We start from the raw sequence: 25,698 nt of genomic DNA, 5'->3' as shown, positions 1-25,698 counted from the left end.
GGGGCAAGTGATGCTGTTTGTTCACAATTTCAGCCTGTGCACTTCTGCAGAAGCACTCTGTGTAGAAGTCCAGTCTGTCATTTTGACCGTCAGGAGGAGTCTACGCATAATTCTTCTTGCAGTGTTGGTAGGAGGGTTCCTGTGGGTCAGTGCACTGTTCAGTGGTGCGTTGAAAATATTCCTTGAGTTGGAGACGGTGAAAGTAGGCTTCCAGATCACCACAGAACTGTATCATGTTCGTGGGGGTGGTGGGGTGGTGGGGCAGAAAGAGTGTCCCCGAGATATGACAGACTCTTCCACTGGACTAAGTGTGTGGTTGGATAGATTAACAATATTGTTGGGTGAGTTAAGGGTGCCACTGTTGTAGCCCCCTGTGGCATATAGGAGTTTACTGTCCTTTTTCCTCTGTAGAGAAGTGAAGTATGCATTGTAAATGGCTTGTTTCATTTTTGTAAAGTCCAGCCGCGTGGAAGTTTGTGTGGAAGGTTGGTTTTGTATGAGTGTCTCCAGTATTGAGAGCTCATTTTTGATCTTCTCCTGTCTGCTGTACAGAATGCTGATCAGGTGATTCCTCAGTTTCTTTGAGAGTGTGTGGAACAATCTCTTACCGTAGTCAGTGTAGTATGTCGATTGCAATGGATTTTTTACCCTCAGTCCATTTAGTATGGTGTCCATCTGTTTGCACTTGGAGAGGAAGATGATGTCTGTCTGTGTCTGTGCAAGTTTTTTGACGAGGTTGACAGATTTCCACTTCATATGGCTAAATTCAGTGCCTTGCATTCAAGTATCAGGGGTGTCAATAAATCTGTTAGTCTTTAAGGTGCCACCGCACTCCTTGTTGTTTTTGTGGATACAGATTAACATGGCTACCCCCGATTAGGTTGAATTCATAGAAGTCTGTTTTTTAGAAATCGTTTTTAGGTAGTCAATTGTGCGTGTCCCCACACAAAATGCTCTAATTGCATTAAGTGCATTAACTTGGCAGAGTGCTTCCACAGTACCGAGGCTAGCGTCGACTTCCGGAGCGTCACACCGTGGCTACCTATCCCACAGTTCCTCAGTCTCCGCTGCCCATTGGAATTCTGGGTTGAGATCCCAATGCCTAATGGGGCAAAAATATTGTTGCGGGTGGTTCTGGGTACATGTCATCATACCCTCCTTCCCTCCTTCCGTGAAAGCAATGGCAGACAATCGTTTTGCGCCTTTTTACCTGAGTTACCCGTGCAGATGCCATACCACGGCAAGCATGGAGCCCACTCAGCTCACTGTCACCGTATGTCTCCTGGGTGTTGGCAGATGCGGTACTGCATTGCTACACAGCAGCAGCTCATTGCCTTGTGGCAGCAGACGGTTCAATAGGCCTGATAACCATCATCATCATGTCCGAGGTGCTCTTGACCTCCTCGGTAAGGTCGTCAGGATTGCCTGGACAGACATGGGCGCAGGGACTAAAATAGGAGTGACTCGACCAGGTCATTCTCTTTAGTCCTGCTGGCAGTCGTATTGCACTGTCTTCTGGCGAGCAGCCAGGAGATAAGGATGGCTAGTAGTCCTATTGCACCATCTTCTGCTGAGCAGCCAGGAGATGAGGATGGCTAGTAGTACTAGTACACCGTCTGCTGCCAGCCAAAGATGTAAAAGATAGATGGAGTGGATCAAAACAAGAAATAGACCAGATTTGTTTTGTATTCATTTGCTCCCCCCTCCCTCCCTCTGTGAAATCAACAACCGACAATCATTTCGGTGAGGTCTGTCAGGGGCACCTTGAAAAGTTTAATGGAGATTCAGTCCTGCCTGGAATACTGGGGAGAGGGATAGCTCAGTGGGTTGAGCATTGGCCTGCTAAACTCAGGGTTTTGAGTTCAATCCTTGAGGGGGCCATTCTCTGTGACAATTGTTTGTTTCTCCTTGATGTAAAGCCACCCCCTTTGTTGATTTTAATTCCCTGTAAGCCATGTCGTCAGTCACCCCTCCTTCTGTCAGAGCAACGGCAGACAACTGTTCCGCGCCTTTTTTCCATGCAGACGCCATACCATGGCAAGCATGGAGCCCGATCAGATCACTTTGGCAATTAGGAGCGCATTATCCAGCAGTATATGCAGCACCAGAACCTGGCAAAGCGAAACTGGGCGAGTAGGCGACGTCAGAGCGGTGACGAGAGTGATGAGGACGTGGACACAGACTTCTCTCAAAGCATGGGCTCTGGCAATGTGGGCATCATGGTGCTAATGGGGCAGGTTCATGCCATGGAACGCCGATTCTGGGCCTGGGAAACAAGCACAGCCTGGTGGGACCACATAGTGTTGCAGGTCTGGGATGATTCCCAGTGGCTGCGAAACTTTCGCATGCATAAGGGCACTTTCATGGAACTTTGTGACTTGCTGTCCCCTGCCCTGAAGCGCTGGAATATCAAAATGAGAGTAGCCTTCACAGTTGAGAAACGAGTGGCGATAGCCCTGTGGAAGCTTGCAACGCCAGACAGCTACCGGTCAGTCAGGAATCAATTTGGAGTGGGCAAATCTACTGTGGGGGCTGCTGTGATGCAAGTAGCCAACGCAATCAAAGATCTGCTGATATCAAGGGTAGTGAGTCTGGGAAATGTGCAGGTCCTAGTGGATGGCTTGCTGCAATAGGATTTCCTAACTGTGGTGGGGCCATAGACAGAACCCATATCCCTGTCTTGGCTCCGGAGCACCAAACCGGCGAGTACATAAACCGCAAGGGGTACTTTTCAATAGTGCTGCAAGCACTGGTGGATCACAAGGGACGTTTCACCAACATCAACGTGGGATGGCCGGGAAAGATACATGACACTAGCATCTTCCGGAACTCTGGTCTGTTTCAAAAGCTGCAGGAAAGGACTTTCTTCCCAGACCAGAAAATAACTGTTGGGGATGTTGAAATGCCTATAGTTATCCTTGGGGACCCAGCCTACCCCTTAATGCCCTGGCTCATGAAGCCGTACACAGGCAGCCTGGACAGTAGTCAGGAGCTGTTCAACTACAAGCTGAGCAAGTGCAGAATGGTGGTAGAATGTGCATTTTGATGTTTAAAAGCGTGCTGACGCAGTTTACTAACTCGCTTAGTCCTCAGCGAAACCAATATTCCCATTGTTATTACTGCTTGCTGTGCGCTCCACAATATCTGGGAGAGTAAAGGGGAGACGTTTATGGCGGGGTGGGAGGTTGAGGCACAACGCGCAGCCAGACACCGGGGCGGTTAGAAGAGCACAGGACGGCGCAGTGCACATCAGAGAAGCTTTGAAAACCAGTTTCAGGAATGGCCAGGCTACGGTATGAAAGTTCTGTTTGTTTTTCCTTGATGAAACCCCTCCCCACCTTAGTTCACTCTACTTCCCTGTAAGCTAACCACCCTCCCCTCTCCCGTTTGGTCACCGCTTGCAGAGGCAATAAAGTCATTGTTACTTCATATTCATGCATTCTTTATTAATTCATCACACAAATAGGGGGACAACTGCCAAGGTAGCCCGGGAGGGGTGGTGAAGGAGGGAAGGACAAGGCGACACAGCACTTTAAAACTTTAAAACTTATTGAATGCCAGCCTTCTGTTGCTTGGGCAGTCCTCAGGGGTGGAGTGGCCTGGTGGCCGGAGGCCCCCCCACCGAGTTCTTGGGCATCTGGGTGAGGAGGCTATGGAACTTGGGGAGGAGGGCGGTTGGTTACACAGGGGCTGTAGCGGCAGTCTGTGCTCCAGCTGCCTTTCCTGCAGCTTAACCATACACTGGAGCATATTAGTTTCATCCTCCAGCAGCCTCAGCATTGAATACTGCCTCCTCTCATCACGCTGCCGCCACCTATCAGCTTCAGCCCTCTCTTCAGCCCGCCACCTCTCCTCCTGGTCATTTTGTGCTTTTCTGCACTCTGACATTGTCTGCCTCCATGCATTCATCTGTGCTCTGTCAGTGTGGGAGGACAGCATGAGGTCAGAGAACATTCACAAGTGTCGTTTTTTTTGCCTTCTAATCTTTGCTAGCCTCTGGGAAGGAGAAGATCCTGTGATCCTTGAAACACATGCAGCTGGTGGAAGGAAAAAAAGGGACAGTGGTATTTAAAAAGACACATTTTATAGAACAATGGGTATACTCTTTCATGGTAAACCTTGCTGTTAACATTACATACATAGCACATGTGCTTTCATTACAAGGTCGCATTTTGCCTCCCTTCCCCCCCCCCACTGTGTGGCTAACCCCTCTCCCCTCGCTGTGGCTAACAGCGGGGAACATTTCTGTTCAGCCACAGGCAAACAGCCCAGCAGGAAGGGGCACCTCTGAATGTCCCCTTAAGAAAAGCACCCTATTTCAACCAGGTAACCATGAATGATATCACTCTCCTGAGGATAACACCGGGAGATAAAGAACGGATGTTGTTTGAACGCCAGCAAACATACATTGCAATGCTTTGTTCTATGTGCTACTGGCCTGGCGTGGTAAAGTGTCCTACCATGGTGGACGGAATAAGGCTGCCCTCCCCAGAAACCTTTTGCAAAGGCTTCAGAGTACATCCAGGAGAGCTTTATGGAGATGTCCCTGGAGGATTTACACTCCATCCCCAGACATGTTAACAGACTTTTCCAGGAACTGTACTGGCCGCGAATGCCAGGGCAAATTAATCATTAAACATGCTTGCTTTTAAACCATGTATACTATTTCAAAAAGTACATTCATCAGAGGTCCCTTCTCCGCCTGACAGGTCCGGGACGTAGCCTTGGGTGGGTTCGGGGGGTACTGGCTCCCGGTCCAGGGTGAGAAACAGTTCCTCGCTGTTGGGAAAACCGGTTTCTCCACTTGCTTGCTATGAACTATCTACAACCTCATCATCATCATCTTCCTCGTCCCCAAAACCTGCTTCTGTGTTGCCTCCATCTCCATTGAAGGAGTCAAACAACACGGCTGGAGTAATGGTGGCTGAACCCCCTAAAATGGCATGCAGCTTATCATAGAAGCGGCATGTTTTGTGCTCTGACCCGGAGCGGCCACTCACCTCTCTGGTTTTCTGGTAGGCTTGCCTCAGCTCCTTAAGTTTCACGCAGCACTGCTTCGGGTCCCTGTTATGGCCTCTGTCCTTCATGCCCTGGGAGATTTTGACAAATGTTTTGGCATTTCGAAAACTGGAACGGAGTTCTGATATCACAGATTCCTCTCCCCATACAGCGATTAGATCCCGTACCTCCTGTTCGGTCCATGCTGGAGCTCTTCTGCGATTCTGGGACTCCATCATGGTCACCTCTGCTGATGAGCTCTGCATGGTCACCTCTGCTGATGAGCTCTGCATGGTCACCTGCAGCTTGCAACGCTGGCCAAACAGGAAATGAGATTCAAAAGTTGGCGGGCCTTTTCCTGTCTACCTGGCCAGTGCATCTGAGTTGAGAGCGCTGTCCAGAGCGGTCACAATGGAGCACTCTGGGATAGCTCCCGCAGGCCAATACCGTCGAATTGCGTCTACACTACCCCAAATTTGACCCGGCAAGGCCAATTTCAGCGCTAATCCCCTTGTCGGGGGTGGAGTAAAGAAATAGATTTTAAGAGCCCTTTAAGTTGTGTGGACGGGTGCAGGGTTAAATCGATTTAACGCTGCTAAATTCGACCTCAACTCCTAGTGTAGACCAGGGCTTAGACTCACTTCTGCATTTCTGAAAAACTTTCCAGTGGCTTTGTAAAGACATAATGAATGAAGCTGTCAAAATCCAGTCAATTCTCTTGATTTTAATTTTGCTGCTGGGGAATTTGCACAAAATTTTCAGGTGTGATTCTCTTGCTCATCTTTCAGAATTACTAGAAGGGTTCCTTCAATCCTTTACCGAACACCTTTTTACCACAGAAACATTATCTCATAGCTTTGTTTTTGGTGGTTTATTTTTCTGCTTTAACATTTTTAATGTAGCATCACTCAAGGTGTATTTCTGTAGCAATAAGAGTTCTATGGCTCTTGTGTAGCTATGGAAACTTGCACTGGTCTGCAGTTCCATGGTTATATGATCAAGTGATAGCTTGTGAATCCCAGGTTTCCTGTTGCTTCACAATATTCTGACCGTGGAAATTATTCTTTCATACAGGCAATCTTTATTTTTCTCACTGTGGCAAAGCATATGTCAAACATATAATTTTGGTATGTTTACTGTTATGGTTTGGGGCAACTGCACCTGTAGTCCCCCCTCCAGGATCCCTTAAGGACACCCAGCTTCTCTTAGCTTCTTTTAGGCTTCCAGCTTTTCAGCCATCGTGTGTCTTGTATAGAGAGCCATGTCTCTCTCCCTCCTGACAGGATGTTTTTCCAGGTGGCACAGTTCCTTGCCTACACTGTGCTATTTGCAGCAAGCCCCATCATCTGCACTTTTTTATATATATATATATATATTTAACAATTGTTGTTTTTATGGCTGTCAAGCAATTAAAAAAATTAATCACATGTTTAATCACACTGTTAAACAATAATAGAATACCATTTATTTAAATATTTTTGGATGTTTGCTACATTCCAAATATTGATTTAAATTACAACACAGGATACAAAGTGTACAGTACTCACTTTATATTTATTTTTGATTACAACTATTTGTACTGTAAAAAAACCCCTAAAGAAATAGTATTTTTCAATTCACCTAATACAAGTGCTGTGGCTCAATCTCTTTATCATGAAAGTTGAATTTACAAATGTAGCATTATGTACAAAAAAAACTGCATTCAAAAATAAAACCATGTAAAATTTTAGAGTCTGCAAGTTCACTCACTTCTTGTTCAGCCAATCGCTCAGACAAACAAGTTTGTTAACATTTTCAGTAGATAATGCTGCCCACTTCTTGTTTACAATGTCACCTGAAAGTGAGAACAGGCATTCCCATGGCACTATTGTAGCCAGTATTGCAAGATATTTACATGCCAGATGCGCTAAAGATTCATATGTCCCTTCATGCTTCAATCACCATGCCAGGGGACATGCATCCACGCTGATGACAGGTTCTGCTCGATAACAGTCTAAAGTAGTACAGACCGACGCATGTTCATTTTCATTATCTGAGTCAGATGCCACCAGCAGAAGGTTGATTTTCTTTTTTGGTGGTTCGGGTTTCCGCGTTGGAGTGTTGTTCTTTTAAGACTTCTGAAAGCATTTTCCACACTTCGTTCCTCTCATATTTTGGAAGGCACTTCAGATTCTTAAACCTTGGATCGAGTGCTGTAGCTGTCTTCAGAAATCTCACATTGGTACCTTCTTTGCGTTTTGTGAAATCTTCAGTGAAAGTGTTCTTAAAATGAACAACATGCTGGGTCATCATCCAAGACTGCTATAACATGAAATATATGGCAGAATTCGGGTAAAACAGAGCAGGGGACATACAGTGCTCCCACAAGGAGTTCAGTTGCAAATTAAATTAATGCATTATTTTTTTAACGAGTTTCATTAGCATGGAAGCATGTCCTCTGGAATGGTGGTTGTAAGCAAACTTGTTTGTCTTAGCAATTGGCTGAGCAAGAAGTAGGACAGCATGGACTCGTAGGCTCTAAAGTTTTACATTGTTTTGTTTTTGAGTGCAGTTATGCAACAAAAAATCTATATTTGTAATTTGCACTTTCACGACAGAGTTTGCACTATAGTACTTGTATGAGGTGAATTGAAAAATACTATTTCTTCTGTTTATCATTTTTTCAGTGCAAATATTTGTAATCTAAACTAATATACACTTTGATTTCAATTGCAACACAGAATACATTATATATGAAAATGTAAAAAAAAAATTCCAAAATATTTAATAAATTCCAGTCGGTAGTCTATTGTTTAACAGCGCTATTAAAACTGATTAATCATGATTAATTTTTTTTAGTTAATCGTGTGAGTTAACTGCAATTATTCGACAGCCATAGTTTTGTTTGTTTTAGTAGCATGGGGGAATCTGTCTCTTTTGTGGGATTTGCAGGATCTAAGTTTTTGCAGGTGGAGGCGGGATAAAAATGCAAGAAACAATACTGGAGTGAGTGGGAGTGGGTATTGCGGAGCAGGATGGATGTGGGTTTAAAAAAATAGTCCGTTGCAGGACTCTACTTTGTAGTCATCCCTCAGAGAGGTTGCATGCAATCCCAGCCCATAATAATACATAACCTTTTTTAAGTATGATAGATCCCATAGATACTTACACTTAATTCAATAACATTTTGTCCAAGATGTTGCAGGAAATTGCCATATTTGTTCCACTGAAATGTACAGCAAAGGCAGAAAGTGAGGGGGAGGAGGAGAGAATAAAATGTGGGCCAATATGTTGCATGTTGTGCAGCTTTATTTTTATTGTGTTAATGAAAATTTATCATATAAGTTTTAGATCTCGCTATTGAATGGGGGTTTAATTTGCTTTAACATTTCTCTGTAAGGCAAAGCTGGCATTTTTAAACCCAGTCACTGAATTCTCTGCTAAAGCCACTAAATTTGGAATTGCATGTCAGTGAACTCTGTTTGCATTATTACATGATGGGGTGTCATAAATATAAAGGGAAGGGTAAACCCCTTTGAAATCCCTCCTGGCCAGGGGAAAGCTCCTCTCACCTGTAAAGGGTTAAGAAGCTAAAGGTAACCTCGCTGGCACCTGACCAAAATGACCAATGAGGAGACAAGATACTTTCAAAAGCTGGGAGGAGGGAGAGAAACAAAGGGTCTGTGTGTCTGTCTATAGTCTGTCTTTGTCGGGGATAGACCAGGAATGGAGTCTTAGAACTTTTAGTAAGTAATCTAGCTAGGTACGTGTTAGATTATGATTTCTTTAAATGGCTGAGAAAAGAATTGTGCTGAATAGAATAACTATTTCTGTCTGTGTATCTTTTTTGTAACTTAAGGTTTTGCCTAGAGGGGTTCTCTATGTTTTTGAATCTAATTACCCTGTAAGATATCTACCATCCTGATTTTACAGGGGGGATTTCTTCATTTCTATATACTTCTATTTTTATTAAAAGTCTTCTTGTAAGAAACTGAATGCTTTTTCATTGTTCTCAGATCCAAGGGTTTGGGTCTGTGGTCACCTATGCAAATTGGTGAGGTTTTTTATCCAACGTTTCCCAGGAAAGGGGGGGTGCAAGTGTTGGGAGGATTGTTCATTGTTCTTAAGATCCAAGGGTCTGGATCTGTAGTCACCTAGGCAAATTGGTGAGGCTTTTTACCAAACCTTGTCCAGGAAGTGGGGTGCAAGGTTTTGGGAAGTATTTTGGGGGGAAAGACGCGTCCAAACAGCTCTTCCCCAGTAACCAGTATTAGTTTGGTGGTGGTAGCGGCCAGTCCAAGGACAACGGGTGGAATATTTTGTACCTTGGGGAAGTTTTGACCTAAGCTGGTAAAGATAAGCTTAGGAGGTTTTTCATGCAGGTCCCCACATCTGTACCCTAGAGTTCAGAGTGGGGGAGGAACCTTGACATGGGGTAATATCTTTTTCTGGACCAACTTCTGTCTTTAAGAAGAGCTCTGTGTAGCTCAAAAACTCATCTCCCCCACCAACAGAAGTTGTTCTAGTAAAAGATATTACCTCACCGACCTTGTCTCTCTAATATCCTGGGACGACCATAGCTACAACAACACTGCATACATTACATGATGACTATTGAGACTGTTTGAAAATATTACAAATAGAAATAACAGAATCTGAAAGTTATTTAAAGTGTTTAAACATTTTCTCAGTAATGTTGTTACTAGCAGCTCTTGTGCTTGTAGCTACTGCTTAGTTGAGAGGGTGAGGGTTGGTGAAACAGTAACAAGTTCTACAGCTTGTGTTGTAGAAAGTATAGGCCACCAAACATATGGAGGGAAATTTCTTTCGTTGGACTTTATCTGGATCAGACTGCATATTTGGTTATTTAAAATTGGAATTAGACAAAATTAATGTGAATTTTATTAAAGATGTTGTCAAGAATGTATGACTTCTATTCATGGGCAGTTCTCTGTGACGAAAAGGAGGAACATACCAATTCACAAGCTATTGAATATTTCACTTCAAATAACATATAATATCCTCTTTTACTTCAATTTCAAGTAATAAGCATTTGTGGATTTTTAGGTGGCAGGAAAAGAAACATTCCATTCAGGCGTCAACTCATGCAGATTGATCAACCTGTCCCTCCTTCAGGAGTCAGCACTTATCCAATTCCTCAGCCAGAGGACCCCTATGTTGCAGATCTTCTTCAAGTGGCTGATAACAGGTGACTTAAAGATTTTTTTCAAAATGTTGAAATGTTGGTAATATATATTTGCTGTTGTAACAATATTTTTCTCATCTCTCTCTTTAATCTTTGACATGATATAGCATTTCATGTCTCATTGCTAAGAAGTTTTGCAGCACCAATCACACATTCACTTGATTTGCTACTCTATAGCCCTTCTAGATTTTTTTTGCCAAGAAGAACATCTAAGTGCGTGAAGAGTCAGTCATTCATGTATTTCTGTGGTAATGACACCAGAGCAATCAAGTGATTTCTCTCGGAAAATAAATACATATTCTTTAAGAACAGTCTATTTTTTACACTGAATATCATTTTTATTGACCGACAGTGCTCTCAATATGGAATAAAGATTACATTACGTCATTCTTAATTTCTGTGTATGTCATAAGAATGGCAATATTGGATCAGAGCAATGGTCCAACTAGACCTGTCTTCCAACAGTGGCCAATGCCAGGTGTTTCAGAGGGAAAGAACAGAAAAGGTAATCATCAAATGATCTATCCCCTGTCTCCCTTTCCTAGCTTCTGACAAACAGAGGCTAGGGATACCATTCCCGCCCATCCTGGCTAATAGCCATTGATGGACCTATCGTCCATGAATTTATTTAGTTCTTTTTGAACCCTCTTATAGTCTTGGCCTTCACAACATCCTCTGGCAAGGAGTTCCACAGGTTGACTGTGTGTTGTGTGAAGAAATACTTGATTTTGTTAGGTTTAAACCTGCTGCCTATTAATTTAATTTGGTGACCTCTAGTTCTTGTGTTATGAGAAGGAGTAAGTAACACTTCCTTATTTGCTTACTTCGCACCAGTCATGATTTTATAGACCTCTATCTTATTCCCCCCCCGTTGTCTCTTTTCCAAGCTGAAAAGTCCCAGTTTTATTAATCTCTCCTCATACGGAAGCCATTCCATACCCCTGATCATTTTTGTTGCTCTTTTCTGTACCTTTTACAATTCTAATATATCTTTTTTGAGATGGGGCAACAAGGTCTGCACGCAATATTCAAGATGTGGGCATAGCATGGATTTATATAGAGGCAATATGATATTTTCTGTCTTATCTGATTAATGCTATAAATGTATAACACACTAGCAATGGAGATTTAAGAATAGCTTATGGTCTTAAAGCATTTCTCTTCAGATTCTAATATGGTACCTTAAATGAATTTTAGTTCAAATACTGTGAATTGAAGCCAAGAGGGCAGAGTTTTGAGGAGAAGGTGTCTCATCTTAGGTGTTTGTCTATATATATATATATATATATATATTTTTTTTCCCCCCCTTTTTCAGTTACGTATTAAGAATATTTGTTTGTCCTGGGAACTTGAACTTGTATGAGGCTCTAGTCATTTAAAACAAATTTTTCTCTGATATCTTCCTGGTTTTCTTTTATTAAAGCTCATCTACTTTTCATACTGAAGCCTCTGTACTTATATTATGCATGGCTGTAACTCTTCTGTTTAGTCCAATGTATCTCTTGCGGGGGCAAGGAGCAAATATTTATAAAAAACTGTTGAAACTCTATCTCACTAGAATATGTTTGGCTTCATTTAGTAATACAACACAATCTGAACATATGCACTATATTGTAAATATATTTCAGAATTCATGAACTTCAGTTGGAAGTAGCCGAATTGCAAGAAAAGCTGGAGATATCTGAACGTGGGGTGAAAAATTATAGCAAACAGGTAGAATAAACACTTCCAAGATTTTTTTGTTTTGTTTTGCCACAGTGACACTGGAATAGTCTGTGTATAATTTGTATGTTTACATTACTGGAAAAGCATTAAGCTTTAAATATGGTCAGAGTGAGTTCCATAAATTAGTAATATTATTCTACCCCTATTCTATACTGTGTTGCTTTTATACTTCTGGATGAAATTGCTAATGCAAAGATGTTTTCTTAAAGATGTTTTCCTACTGCTTATGTTCTGTTTGGATCAATGATTCCATTAAATAACATATACTTAATGCATTTTAAATTGAGGTTTTCATGTATGTATACAAGCACAAATCATTCCAGGATCACTTTGATATACAAATACATCAAAGATAATTTTTTTGTTAAGTTTGGACTGATTTTTAAAAAAGTTTATCCTAACCAGATTCAAATATCTTTGCAGTTTCTTAGTCCATATGTGGTTTATTAGATTCCTGTTTTGGACTAAAGTATGAACTTTTAGACTTGCACTCTGCATATGTGGAGAGATAGGTAGGATATCTTTTACATAAATAATATCTGCTTTTTAAACATATGTAAATAAAAAAAGAAAGGTGATTATACTAAATGATAAAATATTGACTTAGTTTAAATTAATGGGGAACTGATGCTTTAAAAAAATCTCAGGAGCAGGGTATATGTACAGACTTAAAATTACTAATATTTTGAAACCAAATAGTTTAATAACATCTACTACTCTGAGTCTTGGTTATTAAGATTTTAGTTTTCTCATCCAAAAGTGGATTTCTTCTGAAACTGATAAATTCTTGATAATTTTTTAGGGTAAATTTTAATCTTTTCTTGGAGTTCTACCTTCACCATGTTTTCTCTGACAGTGAAAAAACATGTGGCCTTGTTCCTCCCCCACTAGCCTCCATTCCCTCTCTCTCTCTCTCTCTCTCTCTCTCTCTCCCTCCCCCACAAAGCCTCTTTTCAGAGAAAGCCTTGCGAATGTAAACCAGTTAAAATAGCTTGCTAGGACTGATAGTTTGTCACTGATTCCCCTCCTCCACCCAAAAAAATTCTTGTGCTGTTTATAGCCCACCAAACAGCTACCCACAGCTTATCTTTGTGATTCATGAAACCCACAGCTATGCCTGCTTTAATTTTTAGTGGGCGTGGGGAAGATCCCCAGATATTTTTGTAGCTCTGAAGGGACAGAAAGGTCTGTTGTTGATTGTGGTAGGGCTGCTGAAAGCTGCCTTTCAGCTGTTTGCTGTTAAGTCAACTCTTCTGTTGAGGAGTCAGTGTGACCTCAGGCCACAAGAAGTAGCTCATTAGTGTAAGATACTTAGATCTAGTCATTTGTGCTTGGGTCTGGGAGCAGGGGAAGTTCGTATTCCACACTGACTTGCTCTCTGCCTCAGTTGCTCTGTTTGTAAAATGGAGGTAATAATCCTAACCTTCCCCACAATGGTAGTCATGTGATTATCACTAGTTTGAAAAGCACCACTTAAGTGCCATGTATAATATTAGAAAGGGAGCTGAGGGAGGACCTTGAGGAGACCGTGGATAGCATGGTGGAATATGTAGGACAGAGAATACTTGGGGTATAGAGAGGGCGGTAGAGACAGTGTAACTCAGGAAGAAATAAGGCAGTGGACAACAAAATGGGAGCAAATGTGAAAAAGAGGAAGATAGATAGATGTTGCCTTCCAAAGAGAGAATGATCAAAGACAGAAATGAGAACAAAATGGTGTGGAGATGGAAGTAAAGAACCAATAAGGAAAGGGAAGAAGCAAAAAAGCACAGATATTAAGTTAAATTAATTTTATGTATTGTGCTTCCCTGGAGACTGAAAATTTTTAGGGAAAATGATGGGATTTTGAGAGATTAAGTTACATCAATATCATTGACTAGTTGGGGTTTTCTAGTTAAATTGGAGAAAAGACAGAGAAAATTACCTAGTCTGTATGTACCATTCTTTATGAACGAGAGCCCTAGCAGCCCCTGTCCCTTAATATATGTTTTTAATGCTCTCTGTGCACATTATCCATCATAATCATCTGGTCTTCACTTCTACCACAGGGGAGAAGTTTGGTGTTAGCCTGAAAATTTGAGGAGAGGGATACAAAAGTCATTCTAATGGTCCTTCCCAAAATTCTAATGCCAGTCCTGTGCAGTAATGTGATGTGATTACTGCGGTGGAAGAGTAATAGCAAAATTGTTTCTCAGGCCCTCCCCAAAATGCAAGGGCTCTCATTGCATATAGTCATAAATGACAGAAACATCACACTGGACTCTTACACTTTTTCTGATACTTTGTCCAATTTAACTTCTTTGATAACTCTGAATAACTCTTAAAGGAGTTTATCTCCAGCTGAAACCGAGGTATTTTCAGTCTGTGGTGAAATGCTAGCAAAACTGTATCCAGCTTCTCCAGAGACCTTCTTTGTCTTTGATTTAAAGGTAGTGAAAGAGGAATAGAAGTTTCAATCTACAGGTGATGGTTGCTTGTTCTTAGGAGATTCTTGTAGGCATGTGTTTTTAATTTGAATTTTCTTGTGGGTCACAAACAAATATCACCTGTAACAGTACTTAAGGAGGTGATGGTGAGCTCCTTTCTCCCTTGTATTGAGAGCTCTAGCCTTAGGCTGTAAACAAAGAAGGCAGGCCAAAGATCCAGGGACCGAAATATCCACTGCCTTTCCTTCAACCATTTGCTTTACCTCCTGCCCAGACCATGATCCAGCCAACCCAGTCCCTTAATTGTCTTTCCTTTGGGCACGATGCAGCTTAAACAGATAAAATAACTCCCTTCCCTCAGGTGCAAAGGTACACCAATTCATGGCTGTTTCAAAAGGCATCTCCCTGAAAGCAGTCTTTTTTCCTGTTAAGTATATTCCTGGATTTCTTGCTACTCCTTATAATCAGGTACTTCCCAGTGCTTTTGGTTGGTCTTGCATGAGTCCCAGCAGCTGATTTTCTTTTGCTGTTCCTACCTTCCAGGCTAGTTGTCTGGAGAGTTAGAGATGTAGTTGTCTTTGTTCTGGATTTCTTGTACATTGCCTACCTGCATAGGGGTCTGACCAGGAATTCTGGTCTTTTTCCAGTCTTTAGATGAGTATTGCATCCAGTCACACCAATTGTGACCTTTTCATACTAGTGCACCAAACGTGAGAATGTCCCATGTCAAAGTCACATCTTCCCTTTGCCACAGCATTTTTCTTCCTTCCTAGTTTGCTTTTCAAAATATTCAAGACAAGGTCGGTAATTCAAATGATCTTACCCCTTACTTTATTTTTTGGTCAGGTAAGATTGTATAAAATTCTTTGTTAGAATTTGAATTTAGTTTAGTTTAGAACAAAGTACTGGGCATCTTGAAATCTTTTCATATTGAAACTCTGTTCTTCTGTTATTCCAAGCTGAGATATCAGAGATTCTTCCCCAAATAGCTTTGGAAACATCAGTTTCCAATACCAGATTGGGTAAAAGGAAGGACGGAAAGAACAGTGTTAAGTCTGACTTTTACAAAGTAAAATCCTTTGACATTCTCTGGTTTTAAAATAATTTCTAAACTCTGATCTTAATGCATTTTCCTCTGAGACAAGCAAATCTGGGTATCTGTAAAACAAAGTGGACAGTACCTACAGGAGCACCAGAAGTAAATGCATCAGTGACCTTAGCAAGCTTGCTCCATTGCCTGAAGCATTGACTCGACCACCTGACATAATCAAATTATAACCTCTTTTCTTTCCCTAAGGAATGTGCAGGATATTAGAGGTGACAAAAATCCTTCATTATCCAAATAAGCATAATATTACTGCAATCTGTTTATGCCTGTTGTGTGGCTGCGATGTTGATAACTTGCACTCATGCATAAAAACATTCCTCATTTGGTTAAAGCCAGTGGCTCTCAACCTTTCCAGACTATTGTACCCCGGCCCTTTCAGGAGTCTGATTTCTCTTGTGTACCCCAAGTTTCACTGTACTTAAAAACTATTTGCTTACAAAATCAGCCATAGAAATACAGAAGTGTCACAGCACACTATTACTGAAAAAATTGCTTACTTTCTCATTTTTCCATATAATTATAAAATAAATAGTTTGGAATATAAATTTTGTACTTACATTTCAGTGTATAGTACAGTATAAGCAAGTTATTGTCTGCCTGAAATTTTAGTTTTTACTGACTTTGCTAGTGCTTTTTATGTAGATTGTTGTAAAAGTATGCAAATATCTAGATGAGTTGATGTACCCTGTGGAAGACCGCTGCATTACCCCCAGAGATATATGTACCCCTAGTTGAGAACTACTGATTTAAGCAATGCTGCTTACAGTTGACTGATGTAGCACATTTGATGCAAAGTATTGGTTAAGGGTACCCTTTGTACGCGTTAGCTGGCACTATGGTAGTATGCCTGAGAAAGCACGTTGGCACATGAATAAGCCACATTATAGAATACCAATACTTAGATGTTTCACTTTTGAATCTGTTTAGTAAGGTTTTTTTACTTTTTTTTTTAATGAGAATGTGCTTGTGGAAAACATTTGCCATTGGGAATATACTTGAAAAACACTTTTTTGCCAATTTATACATGTCAGTCATAATAACCATTAGTAACGAAGACATGATTGAACTCATGCTTTGGATTTTGAAAACATTTATATATTTTGCATTTTGAGTTCTTGAATTTCTGAGATCTGTGCCTTTGTTGTACTTTGCATATGCGATTTCTATTCCCTTTTTGTGCCTATTATTTACTCTTTTAAAGATATGTATTTGATCAGAATATTCTTTTCAAGCAACTTCTCAAATTTAATTTTTACCACAGATTCATTTCTTTTCATTTTAAATGAACACAAACCACTCTGTAGTTTTTCTTGTACTGTTACCAAAAATAAATAAATAAATGGGGGAGTGGGATTATTGGTTTGGGCTGCAGATGGATAAGATGGTGGAGCGGAGAATATTCTTTTAAAATATTGAACATTTTCAACTTAAAAGTGATAAATATAATAAAGTAAGCAGTGGCATTTTCCCAGCCAGGTCACTGCCTTTAATGTTCTGGAGATTTTAAATTTTCAGATTTCCTCTTACAGTATATCATCCAGTTGTATGTTTTTTATTATTATTGTGACAAATAAAAGGCTAGCAACTTTATATTCAATCTATTTAATGTATACAAAAATAGTAGAGGTTTTCCAAGACTGGCCAGGAGATAAATAAGCACTTAAAAGGAATAAATATTTTCTCCCTGAAGGTTGAGCTGAGAGATAGAGAGATAGAACGTCTAGTACTAGCACTGGATGGTGGTCGCTCTCATGATGTTATATCTTTGGAATCCAGAAGTAAAAGTAACGAGAAGCTTATTGCCCATTTAAATTTGCAGGTAACACATTTATGCACATTAGTTTGTCAAGTTTAGAAATACTAGCAACCTATAAATTACTTGTAGCTCCTCTTTTTTTAAAAAGTATGTTTTATGTTAGAAACAAAATCAGCTTAAGATGCTTAATTTAAAATTGCATCATGTCTTTTGTTACCAGTTTATTTTTAAATGACTTAATGTTTGTTTAGAATACTTTCAGTTTATAGCCCAAAGGTCTCGGTTTCTGACTAAAATATTTTGGTATGACAGCTGTGTTTAGTAACTTTCATTTTGTTATGTTCAAACTGTAAAATTTCTGTATGATGTTTGGACTAATTTGAAAACAGTAAAGTTTTTGTTCGGTCCTTTATATTGTTTTCTGTGTGTGAGGGACTGAAACTGTACACTGAAAAGAGAAGTTACTTACAGTTAACTCTGATTCTTCAACTACATTGTCTTTGTAGATACCACATTGTCTTTGGCATCATAGGGTCAGATAATCTGGAAAAGTGGTGCCTTTGAGCCATACAAATGCCCCCTAAATGTTAACCTGTTCATAGCATGTGTAGCAGGAGTATTAATCTGCAAAGACAATTCTAAGTAGGAAGTAGAAATAAGTATCTCAAGAAAAATTTTAAAATTAAACCTAGCAACTTTAAATAGTAACTGTTAAAGAATGATGAAAAATTGAGATTCTGAAATTGAAAATAAATGTGTTTCAAAAGTAAAAAATTGCTTACATTGTTTAACTGAAGATCAAAATTAATGAAGTGAGTAATTTAGGCTGCAATCCTGCAGACACTCATGAAGGTGGGTAATTTTGCTCATGTGAGTTGTCTCATTGAAGTCAATTTTATAAACCCTTTGTACTTATTTTAAAAAATGGTACTGAGGGATAAAACAAAAACAGCAGTAGACCTCTTAAAAGGAAGCATTTATTTGGTCTTAACTTGCATTATTTCCCCTTATTCATAATGTAATAGCACAGTGAGATAATATGGAGTGGAGATTGCAGCTCCTGCTTTATAGGACGACTCTAGCGAGGGAGCCCCCTAAGCCTGGGGAAATGAATGAGGGCATCTATATGGGGATATACATATCCCCATTTAATCCCCTCCCCCCATTTCTGCTGTGTTCCCTGATACTCCAGTTCCCCCATAACATAAAGGGAACCAATGGGTCATGCTTTGTTCCCCTTGTACTGCCAATCCCCTTTACTGCCCCCATCCCCCATGTCTCCTGTGGTCCATGGAACGCATTTCCCTAGCTACTAGCAATGCTTGTCTAAGGTGCCTCGGGGACATATTAGAGGGAGCACTGCTGATAACTATGTATGTAGTTAGCTTATATGGCCCCCATTACTGTAATATCTGAGCACCTCAGAACATTTGTTTTAATTATTCTCTCAACACCCTCGTGGACAATAGAAGTATCGTTATCCCAGTTTACAGATGTGGAACTGAGGCACAGAGAAACTAAGGGTATGTTTCAACTTTGAGATGGGGGTGTGATTCCCAGCCTGAGGAGACGTACTCATGGTATCCTCATTGAGATAGCATGCTAAAAATGCTGTGGCAGCACGATGGGCTAGCCACCCTGAATACATGCCCATTGGAGACCCTACATACATACTTTGGGAAGCTAGTCCTTCCCAGAGCTCATATTGCCTTGGCTACGCTCTGTTTTTAGTATGCTAGCCTGATGAAGGCTAGCGCAAGTATGTCTCTTCAAGCTAGGAATCACACCCCTGTCTCCAAATGTAGATATACCTGAAGTGGTTTGCCCAAGGTCATGCACACAGGAAATCAAGGGCAGAGCAGTGAATCAAACCTGGGTCTCAAGAGTGCCAGGCTAATGCTCTGACCACTGGCCCATCCTTCCTCTCCAGGTAGGCAAATTCCTTCCCTAGGCTACAGGTGTCATGGGTGGCAGTTCAAGGAGGTCAGGAATGTGGGGGTAGTGATATCCCCTCAGTGCCTTTGGTGTGGGGAGAGGTATTGGGGTTGTCAAGGTACATAGTAGGAATGGGGAGAGGAGAGCAAGTGGGGACTTGTGAGGGACATAGATTCTCCATCCATTAATGCCCCCGAGGCTGTAGTAGGGGGGGAATATGTGGAGACATGGATGCTCACTCATTAATGTCCTTCAGAAATGGTGCGGGCTTGCAACCCCAATACTCCAGCTCCCTTAGCTTGGCTATACACTTCCCAGTTTTCTGATGTTTGTTTTTTATTACAATACTAAGGCCAGGTCTACACTACCACTTACTTCAGTATAACTTACGTAGCTCCAGGGTGTGAGTGACGTAAATTATACTGACCTAAGCACTGGTGTGGACAGTTCTATGTTGGCGGGAGAGTTTCTCCCACCAACATAGCTACCATCTCTCATGTAAGTGGATTTATTATGCTGATGGGAGAGCTCTCTCCGGTCACCATAGAGTGTCTTCACTGGCTATGTAGCGCTTCTATTGTAGACTAGCCCTAAGTTTCTTGTAAAGGTGATAGTGGGTCTTAATTCCACACTTCTTTGTTTCTCAGTATTTGGGTTCTGGGAATTAAATTCATGTTCTAGTAAGGCACAAGGAGCATAAAGCACAAGGCACTGTTGGGTGCCTACAACCTTAACTCCATGTTAATAATTTTTTTTATGTTAACTTTTATTATATTTTAAGAATAGGAAAAACTGCAATTTTTTTCAAGGAGAGATGTAGTTTGTTTTTAATGTGTAAAGCAGGTACAGTGATTCAGAATTAGTGGAAGAGGTATTATACTATCTCCTTTAATAATATTTGACATTTTTGTATTTAATATTACTGTTTTAATTATAAATACATCTTAGGTTGAATATCTTCAGCAAACAAATAGAGAGCTTGAGAATCGCATACAAGACCTTTTGGACACCAGACAAAATGTCACTAGTGAAGTGGTTCATTTAAGCAATAAAAATGAAGAACTTTGCCAAGAACTGAGTGAGATAGACCATTTGGCACAGCAATTGGAAAGACACAAAGAAATTGTGCTTGAGACTGCAGACAAGGAAATTGGGGAAGCTAAGGTAAGCAAATACTGTAATTTGCTATGTTGTTATGGATCTGATCCAACTCCCATTCAAGTCTGAGGAGTTGGATCTGCATTTAAAGGATACAAGGATTATTTTCCTACCGCAGATCAAAACACTATGAAATGTACTTAGAATGTTGTATAGAATTTCTCATTGAAAGGTGACTATCCTTACACCATGATTAAATATATATTTTTGTTACTATGGCATCACAAAGCTTTGTCTAGTACTATAAAATACCATAAAACTTTGTTTGGGTTCATCTCTTGGTGCTTTGTGTTTAAGGTTTAAGATTTTTTTCTCTGTTCTATTTAGAATGAGCAGGAAAATGCACAAAATAGACCAGCAAGCATGCTAATGGAAATGGGCTTATTTCTCTTATTTTGTCACTTTACTATTTTAGGCAAGACAATTATTTAAAGAGTAGTTAGCTTCTAGAAGGAAGAAGACTGTTTTAAAAAAAAAATTCTGAGACCAAGAACTCCTGGGACAAGATAGATCTTTGTAACAATGATGATTGGTTTTGGAGGGTTCTGGTCTGAGGAATCAAGCAATTAATCTCTATGTTCTAAGAGGAATATAAGTCTGTGTGCAGCAAATTTTAGACTTTTCCAGTACTTCTGTTCTGTTCTTTATTCAATAAATAACATGGAAATCAAGCTCTCAATCAAGTAAGTGATGACTAGTAAATTCTTAGGTATTAAGTTCAGCTTATGTAGCATTTTACTGGGTATATGTACTTAGAATTTAGCAAAGTAGAAATCACTTTCTAAGTAAGTTGTATATGTCTCACAAAAATATATTGTACACAATATCAAGGATGTTTGATTTTAAAGGAATTATAATTTTGAATACTTATTTTTTATTAATATATGTTAACTTTGATTAATAGAAAGAGATTAAAAGAAAACATAGTGAAATACAGGATCTTGAAGAAACAATAACGAGATTTAAGTCAGTAAGTAAAACAACCTTTTCAAATTGAGGTTTCTTCAGGTAACTCCAATTAAGTTGTGATTTCTTTTTTTTTTTTCTGTCTATCATATCTTGTATAGAATATTTTAACATGCATTCATCCTTATGAGATAAATTGTTAAATTTACAGGAATGAAAATATCTGTTAGCTCTTTTAAAATAGAAAATGTGTATAGGCATGAATATTTTCTATAATATCTAAGAACTTAAATAAAATAGCTTAGAGAGTACATTCCAAAGTTAAAAAGCTGAATGAGCCATCCTATGATTATGTTGTAAATTTGAATAAACGAAAGAAAAAAATTCTGTAGACAAACAGTTTGGTTAAGCATTGTAGTTTTCTTTTTGTATTTGTTTCTACACATTGTATTACAAAGGACATTTCTGTGTAGAGTACAATCTTTTCCTTGTTATAATTTCTCCTTGCCCAATGTCATAGTCCTTAGTTTGTACAGACGCTCCCCGGGTTACGCAATCGTTCCATTCCAGAACGCCTCGCATAACTCAAATTTTGCATAAATGGGAAACTTATACCTCACTGTTACGCCAAAAACCCCCAAAACCTCCTATTTCTAGCTTATGGAACTTTTTCCGTAAGTGCGAATTTGCATAATTTGGGTCTTGCGTAACCTCGGGAGCATCTGTAATGGCATAATTATTTTCACCACACCCAAGCAGGACATCTCAGAGAATTTTTTGCATATAGAAACTGCTCAATCTCTTAATCAGGACTTCCAACGTTTTACCTAGCACTTGCTAGGTTGGAGACAAAGCTTAACAGCCCAGATGAAAAATACCTGCGTCCCCATGTCCTTTAAAGTGTGTCTCCTGTAGTTTAAAACAACACATCATGTAGTTTCAGAGGAGCAGCCATGTTAGTCTGTATCCGCAAAAAGAAAAGGAGTACTTGTGGCACCTTAGAGACTAACCAATTTATTTGAGCATAAGCTTTCGTGAGCTACACGAAAGCTTATGCTCAAATAAATTGGTTAGTCTCTAAGGTGCCACAAGTACTCCTTTTCTTTTTACATCATGTAGTGGCACTGTTTAAGTATTGTATGAAAATGTTAAAATCAACTTTATATAAAATATTTCTTTAAAAAGCATTCAATTAGTAGGATGAGCTAATGATAGAAAAAATATGCACGAAACAGTATTTGACCAGATATAGAACTGGTTGAATACAACAAAATATTGTCATACAAATTATTTAATGCCAATTAAATTAATCAAATATTTTATATTTATGAAATACTGTTTGATCAGACCTGCTTACTAAGATCTCTTGCTTTAGTCGTATCTTCTTTCCTTTGCAGGTTCCTCTCCACTTTTTATTTTTAAATCATTTTTCCCTCTTAATATAGCAGCAGAATGAAACTGATCTGGTTCTTCTTAGGGTTTGTCTACACTTACCAATTCGTCTATTGATGCATCGGTCGTGAATTTAGCTGGACCCACTAAATTGACTGCCGATTGCTCTCCCGTCAACTCCTGTACTCCACTTAAACGAGAAGTGCCAGGGGAGTTGACGGGAGAGCATCTCTGGTTAACATTGCATAGTGTGGACCCTGCAGTAAGTAGATGTAAGTATGTCGACTTCAGCTATGTTATTCACATAGCTGAAGTTGCATAACTTAGATCGATCTCTCCCCGTAGTGTAGACAAGGCCTTAGTTTCATTGCTGACTGCAGGGTTCTGAATGCAGGATATAACATAATGCATTTTTTCTTTACACTTGATTATAGTAAAAAACTGGCACCAAAACAATACATATTCATTAACATTTAAAATTTTGTACATGGGGTTGGTTAAACAGTAGCAACATATGATCATAATTAGAAAGTTAATAAAATTTGAAATTGTTATTAAAATACTTTGCTTAATTTTTACTTAGTGGTACTTTTACGAACCTACAGTACTAACTTTTTCAGTATTTTTATGTCAGGAGTTATGTTCGTGTCGGAGAGAAAAAGAGAGGCTGGCTGATGAACTCTTTGGAAAAGCAGATGAAAAACAAAATTTTGAACTATTGTTAAACCAGCTTGAGCAAGAGAAACAAAGGCTTTCAGAAAAAGTTGAAAACTTTGAAATTATAGGTAAATGTTTAAATATTGATTCTCTTAAATATATCTTTTATGTTGTTTTTTAAAAATAATAAAATCTTAAATATATTTGTCTGTAAGTGGTAATAACACTAAATCAGGATCCTGTTTATATTTGGAATAAAAATAATTGTATGAAGGCTTAAGGTTTTCCATCAAAATATTCCAGCACTGAAACTGTGCATGCATGATATAATTTACCTACAGCTGCATTTTTTTCTGCATGAGGGGTGTACAGAGTTCGATAGTGATTTTAGGCTTTATTTGTGCTAATCTTATTAACCGTGTAGATGGTACATGTCTGTCCTGAATAGTATACTCTAATTGTTAATGCAAAATAAATTGTTATGGAACTGCAGTATACTGATGGTGGCTATTGTTCTATTTATTTTATTTTTTGTGTGTGCATCTGTGTGTGTGATTTTGTTGCATACCTTTCTAGTTGTAATATATTAGAAATACTTCTAAAACTTCTAACTCGTATATAATAGGCAAATACATTTAACTCTAGTTTTGTCAATAATAAAATGTATTCTATCTTCATGATCCTATTTTGTTGTAATATTTAGTAATTGTTGTTGTAACTTGAGTGTGCATTCCTTAAAATAGTCTCTTCTTCATATATACACTAGTTTTGTTATTTCTTGGTTGCTTTTCTCTGCAGAACGAGAACTTGTCTTAGAAGTAGAGAGAATGAGGTTAGAATATGGTATAGCTTTTGGAGACAAGTCACCTTCTCGACTAGATGCATTTGTGAAGACTTTAGAAGAAGACAGGGATTACTATAAAAGAGAGCTAGAATATCTTCAAAAGATGATAAAACGAAGAGCTAGCCCATGCCGTAGATCTCCAGAAAAGGTAACGCTCCCTTTATTAATGAATGGTGGAAACAGCAATGTAGATCTGTTGCTGGAAATATATCACTTCAATTCAAGAAGTGATAAAATATAATCTAAATATTAACTGCAGAAAATTATTTATCCTAATTGTCTTTTTAAATTATATTCGCAACATGAACAATAAGTAACTGTGAACCATTATAGTAATTTTCCCTCTGTTTCAGAGTAACAGCCGTGTTAGTCTGTATTCGCAAAAAGAAAAGGAGTACTTGTGGCACCTTAGAGACTAACCAATTTATTTGAGCATGAGCTTTCGTGAGCTACAGCTCACTTCATCGGATGCATACCGTGGAAACTGCAGCAGACATTATATACATTATATACAGTTTGTGTGTGCATGGGGTGGGGTGGGGGGGTGAGAAAACCTGGATTTGTGCTGGAAATGGCCCACCTTGATTATCATGCACATTGTAGGGAGAGTGGTCACTTTGGAGAGCTATTACCAGCAGGATAGTGAGTTTGTGTGTGTGGTTTTTGGAGGGGGATGAGAGAACCTGGATTTGTGCAGGAAATGGCCCACCTTGATTATCATGCACATTGTGAAGAGAGTTGTCACTTTGGATGGGCTATTACCAGCAGGAGAGTGAGTTTGTGTGTAGGGGGGTGTGGAGCGTGAGAAAACCTGGATTTGTGCTGGAAATGGCCCAACTTGATGATCACTTTAGATAAGCTATTACTAGCAGGACAGTGGGGTGGAAGGAGGTATTGTTTCATGGTCTCTGTGTATATATTGTCTGCTGCAGTTTCCACGGTATGCATCCGATGAAGTGAGCTGTAGCTCACGAAACCTTATGCTCAAATAAATTGGTTAGTCTCTAAGGTGCCACAAGTACTCCTTTTCTTTTTTCCCTCTGTTGATACTCATACCTTCTTGTCAACTGTTGGGAATGGGGGACGTCCACCTTGATTGATTTGGCCTCGTTATCACTACAAAAAGTAGTTTTCCTTCTGTTGATATACACCCCTTCTTGTCAACTGTTGAGAATAGGCCACTTCCACCTTGATTGAATTGGCCTCATTCTCACTGACCCCCCACTTGGTAAGGCAACTCCCATCTTTTCATGTGCTGTAATATATATACTGTTTACTGTATTTTTCACTCTGTGCATCTGATGAAGTGGGTTTTAGCCCACAAAAGCTTATGCCCAAATAAATTTGTTAGTCTCTAAGGTGCCACAAGGACTCCTTGTTATTTTTGCTGATACAGACTAACGTAGCTACCACTCTGAAATAGTAGACTTAATTTCCTTCTTTTACTCTTGACATTTTTTAAGTCTTCCATTATTGCTCAATCTGTAGAAAAAGATCTTTATTTCAAATTAAAGAGGAAAGAAGCAAGAGAGATCTAAGGGTATGTCTATCTGAGTATCTAAGGTACCCTGACATGCAGGTATGTCTATACAACAATTAAAAATCTAC

The 25,698-nt window shown here is 39.5% G+C and overlaps 1 protein-coding gene across 6 annotated transcripts in view; it reads left to right on the top strand.

Moving 5' to 3' along the window:
* The window catches only part of CEP135 (centrosomal protein 135), a 108,861-nt gene that overhangs the window by 17,425 nt on the left and 65,738 nt on the right, over positions 1 to 25,698 (top strand). For 5 of the 6 annotated variants that reach the window (XM_073341978.1, XM_073341980.1, XM_073341984.1 and 2 more), the window contains exons 5-11: positions 10,045 to 10,186; positions 11,812 to 11,896; positions 17,133 to 17,261; positions 20,082 to 20,297; positions 21,196 to 21,261; positions 23,224 to 23,374; positions 24,045 to 24,238. In XM_073341978.1, the coding sequence (XP_073198079.1) occupies positions 10,045 to 10,186; positions 11,812 to 11,896; positions 17,133 to 17,261; positions 20,082 to 20,297; positions 21,196 to 21,261; positions 23,224 to 23,374; positions 24,045 to 24,238 (983 nt within the window). The remainder of the gene's footprint in view (positions 1 to 10,044; positions 10,187 to 11,811; positions 11,897 to 17,132; positions 17,262 to 20,081; positions 20,298 to 21,195; positions 21,262 to 23,223; positions 23,375 to 24,044; positions 24,239 to 25,698) is intronic. The other variant, XM_073341982.1, reaches the window with a different exon arrangement.

Source organism: Lepidochelys kempii, chromosome 4 (assembly GCF_965140265.1).
Source record: "Lepidochelys kempii isolate rLepKem1 chromosome 4, rLepKem1.hap2, whole genome shotgun sequence".
In the NCBI taxonomy this organism is placed as follows: Eukaryota; Metazoa; Chordata; order Testudines; family Cheloniidae; genus Lepidochelys; species Lepidochelys kempii.
The sequence above is the reverse complement of the archived record's forward strand: the minus strand, read 5'-3'. Positions and strand labels throughout refer to the sequence as shown.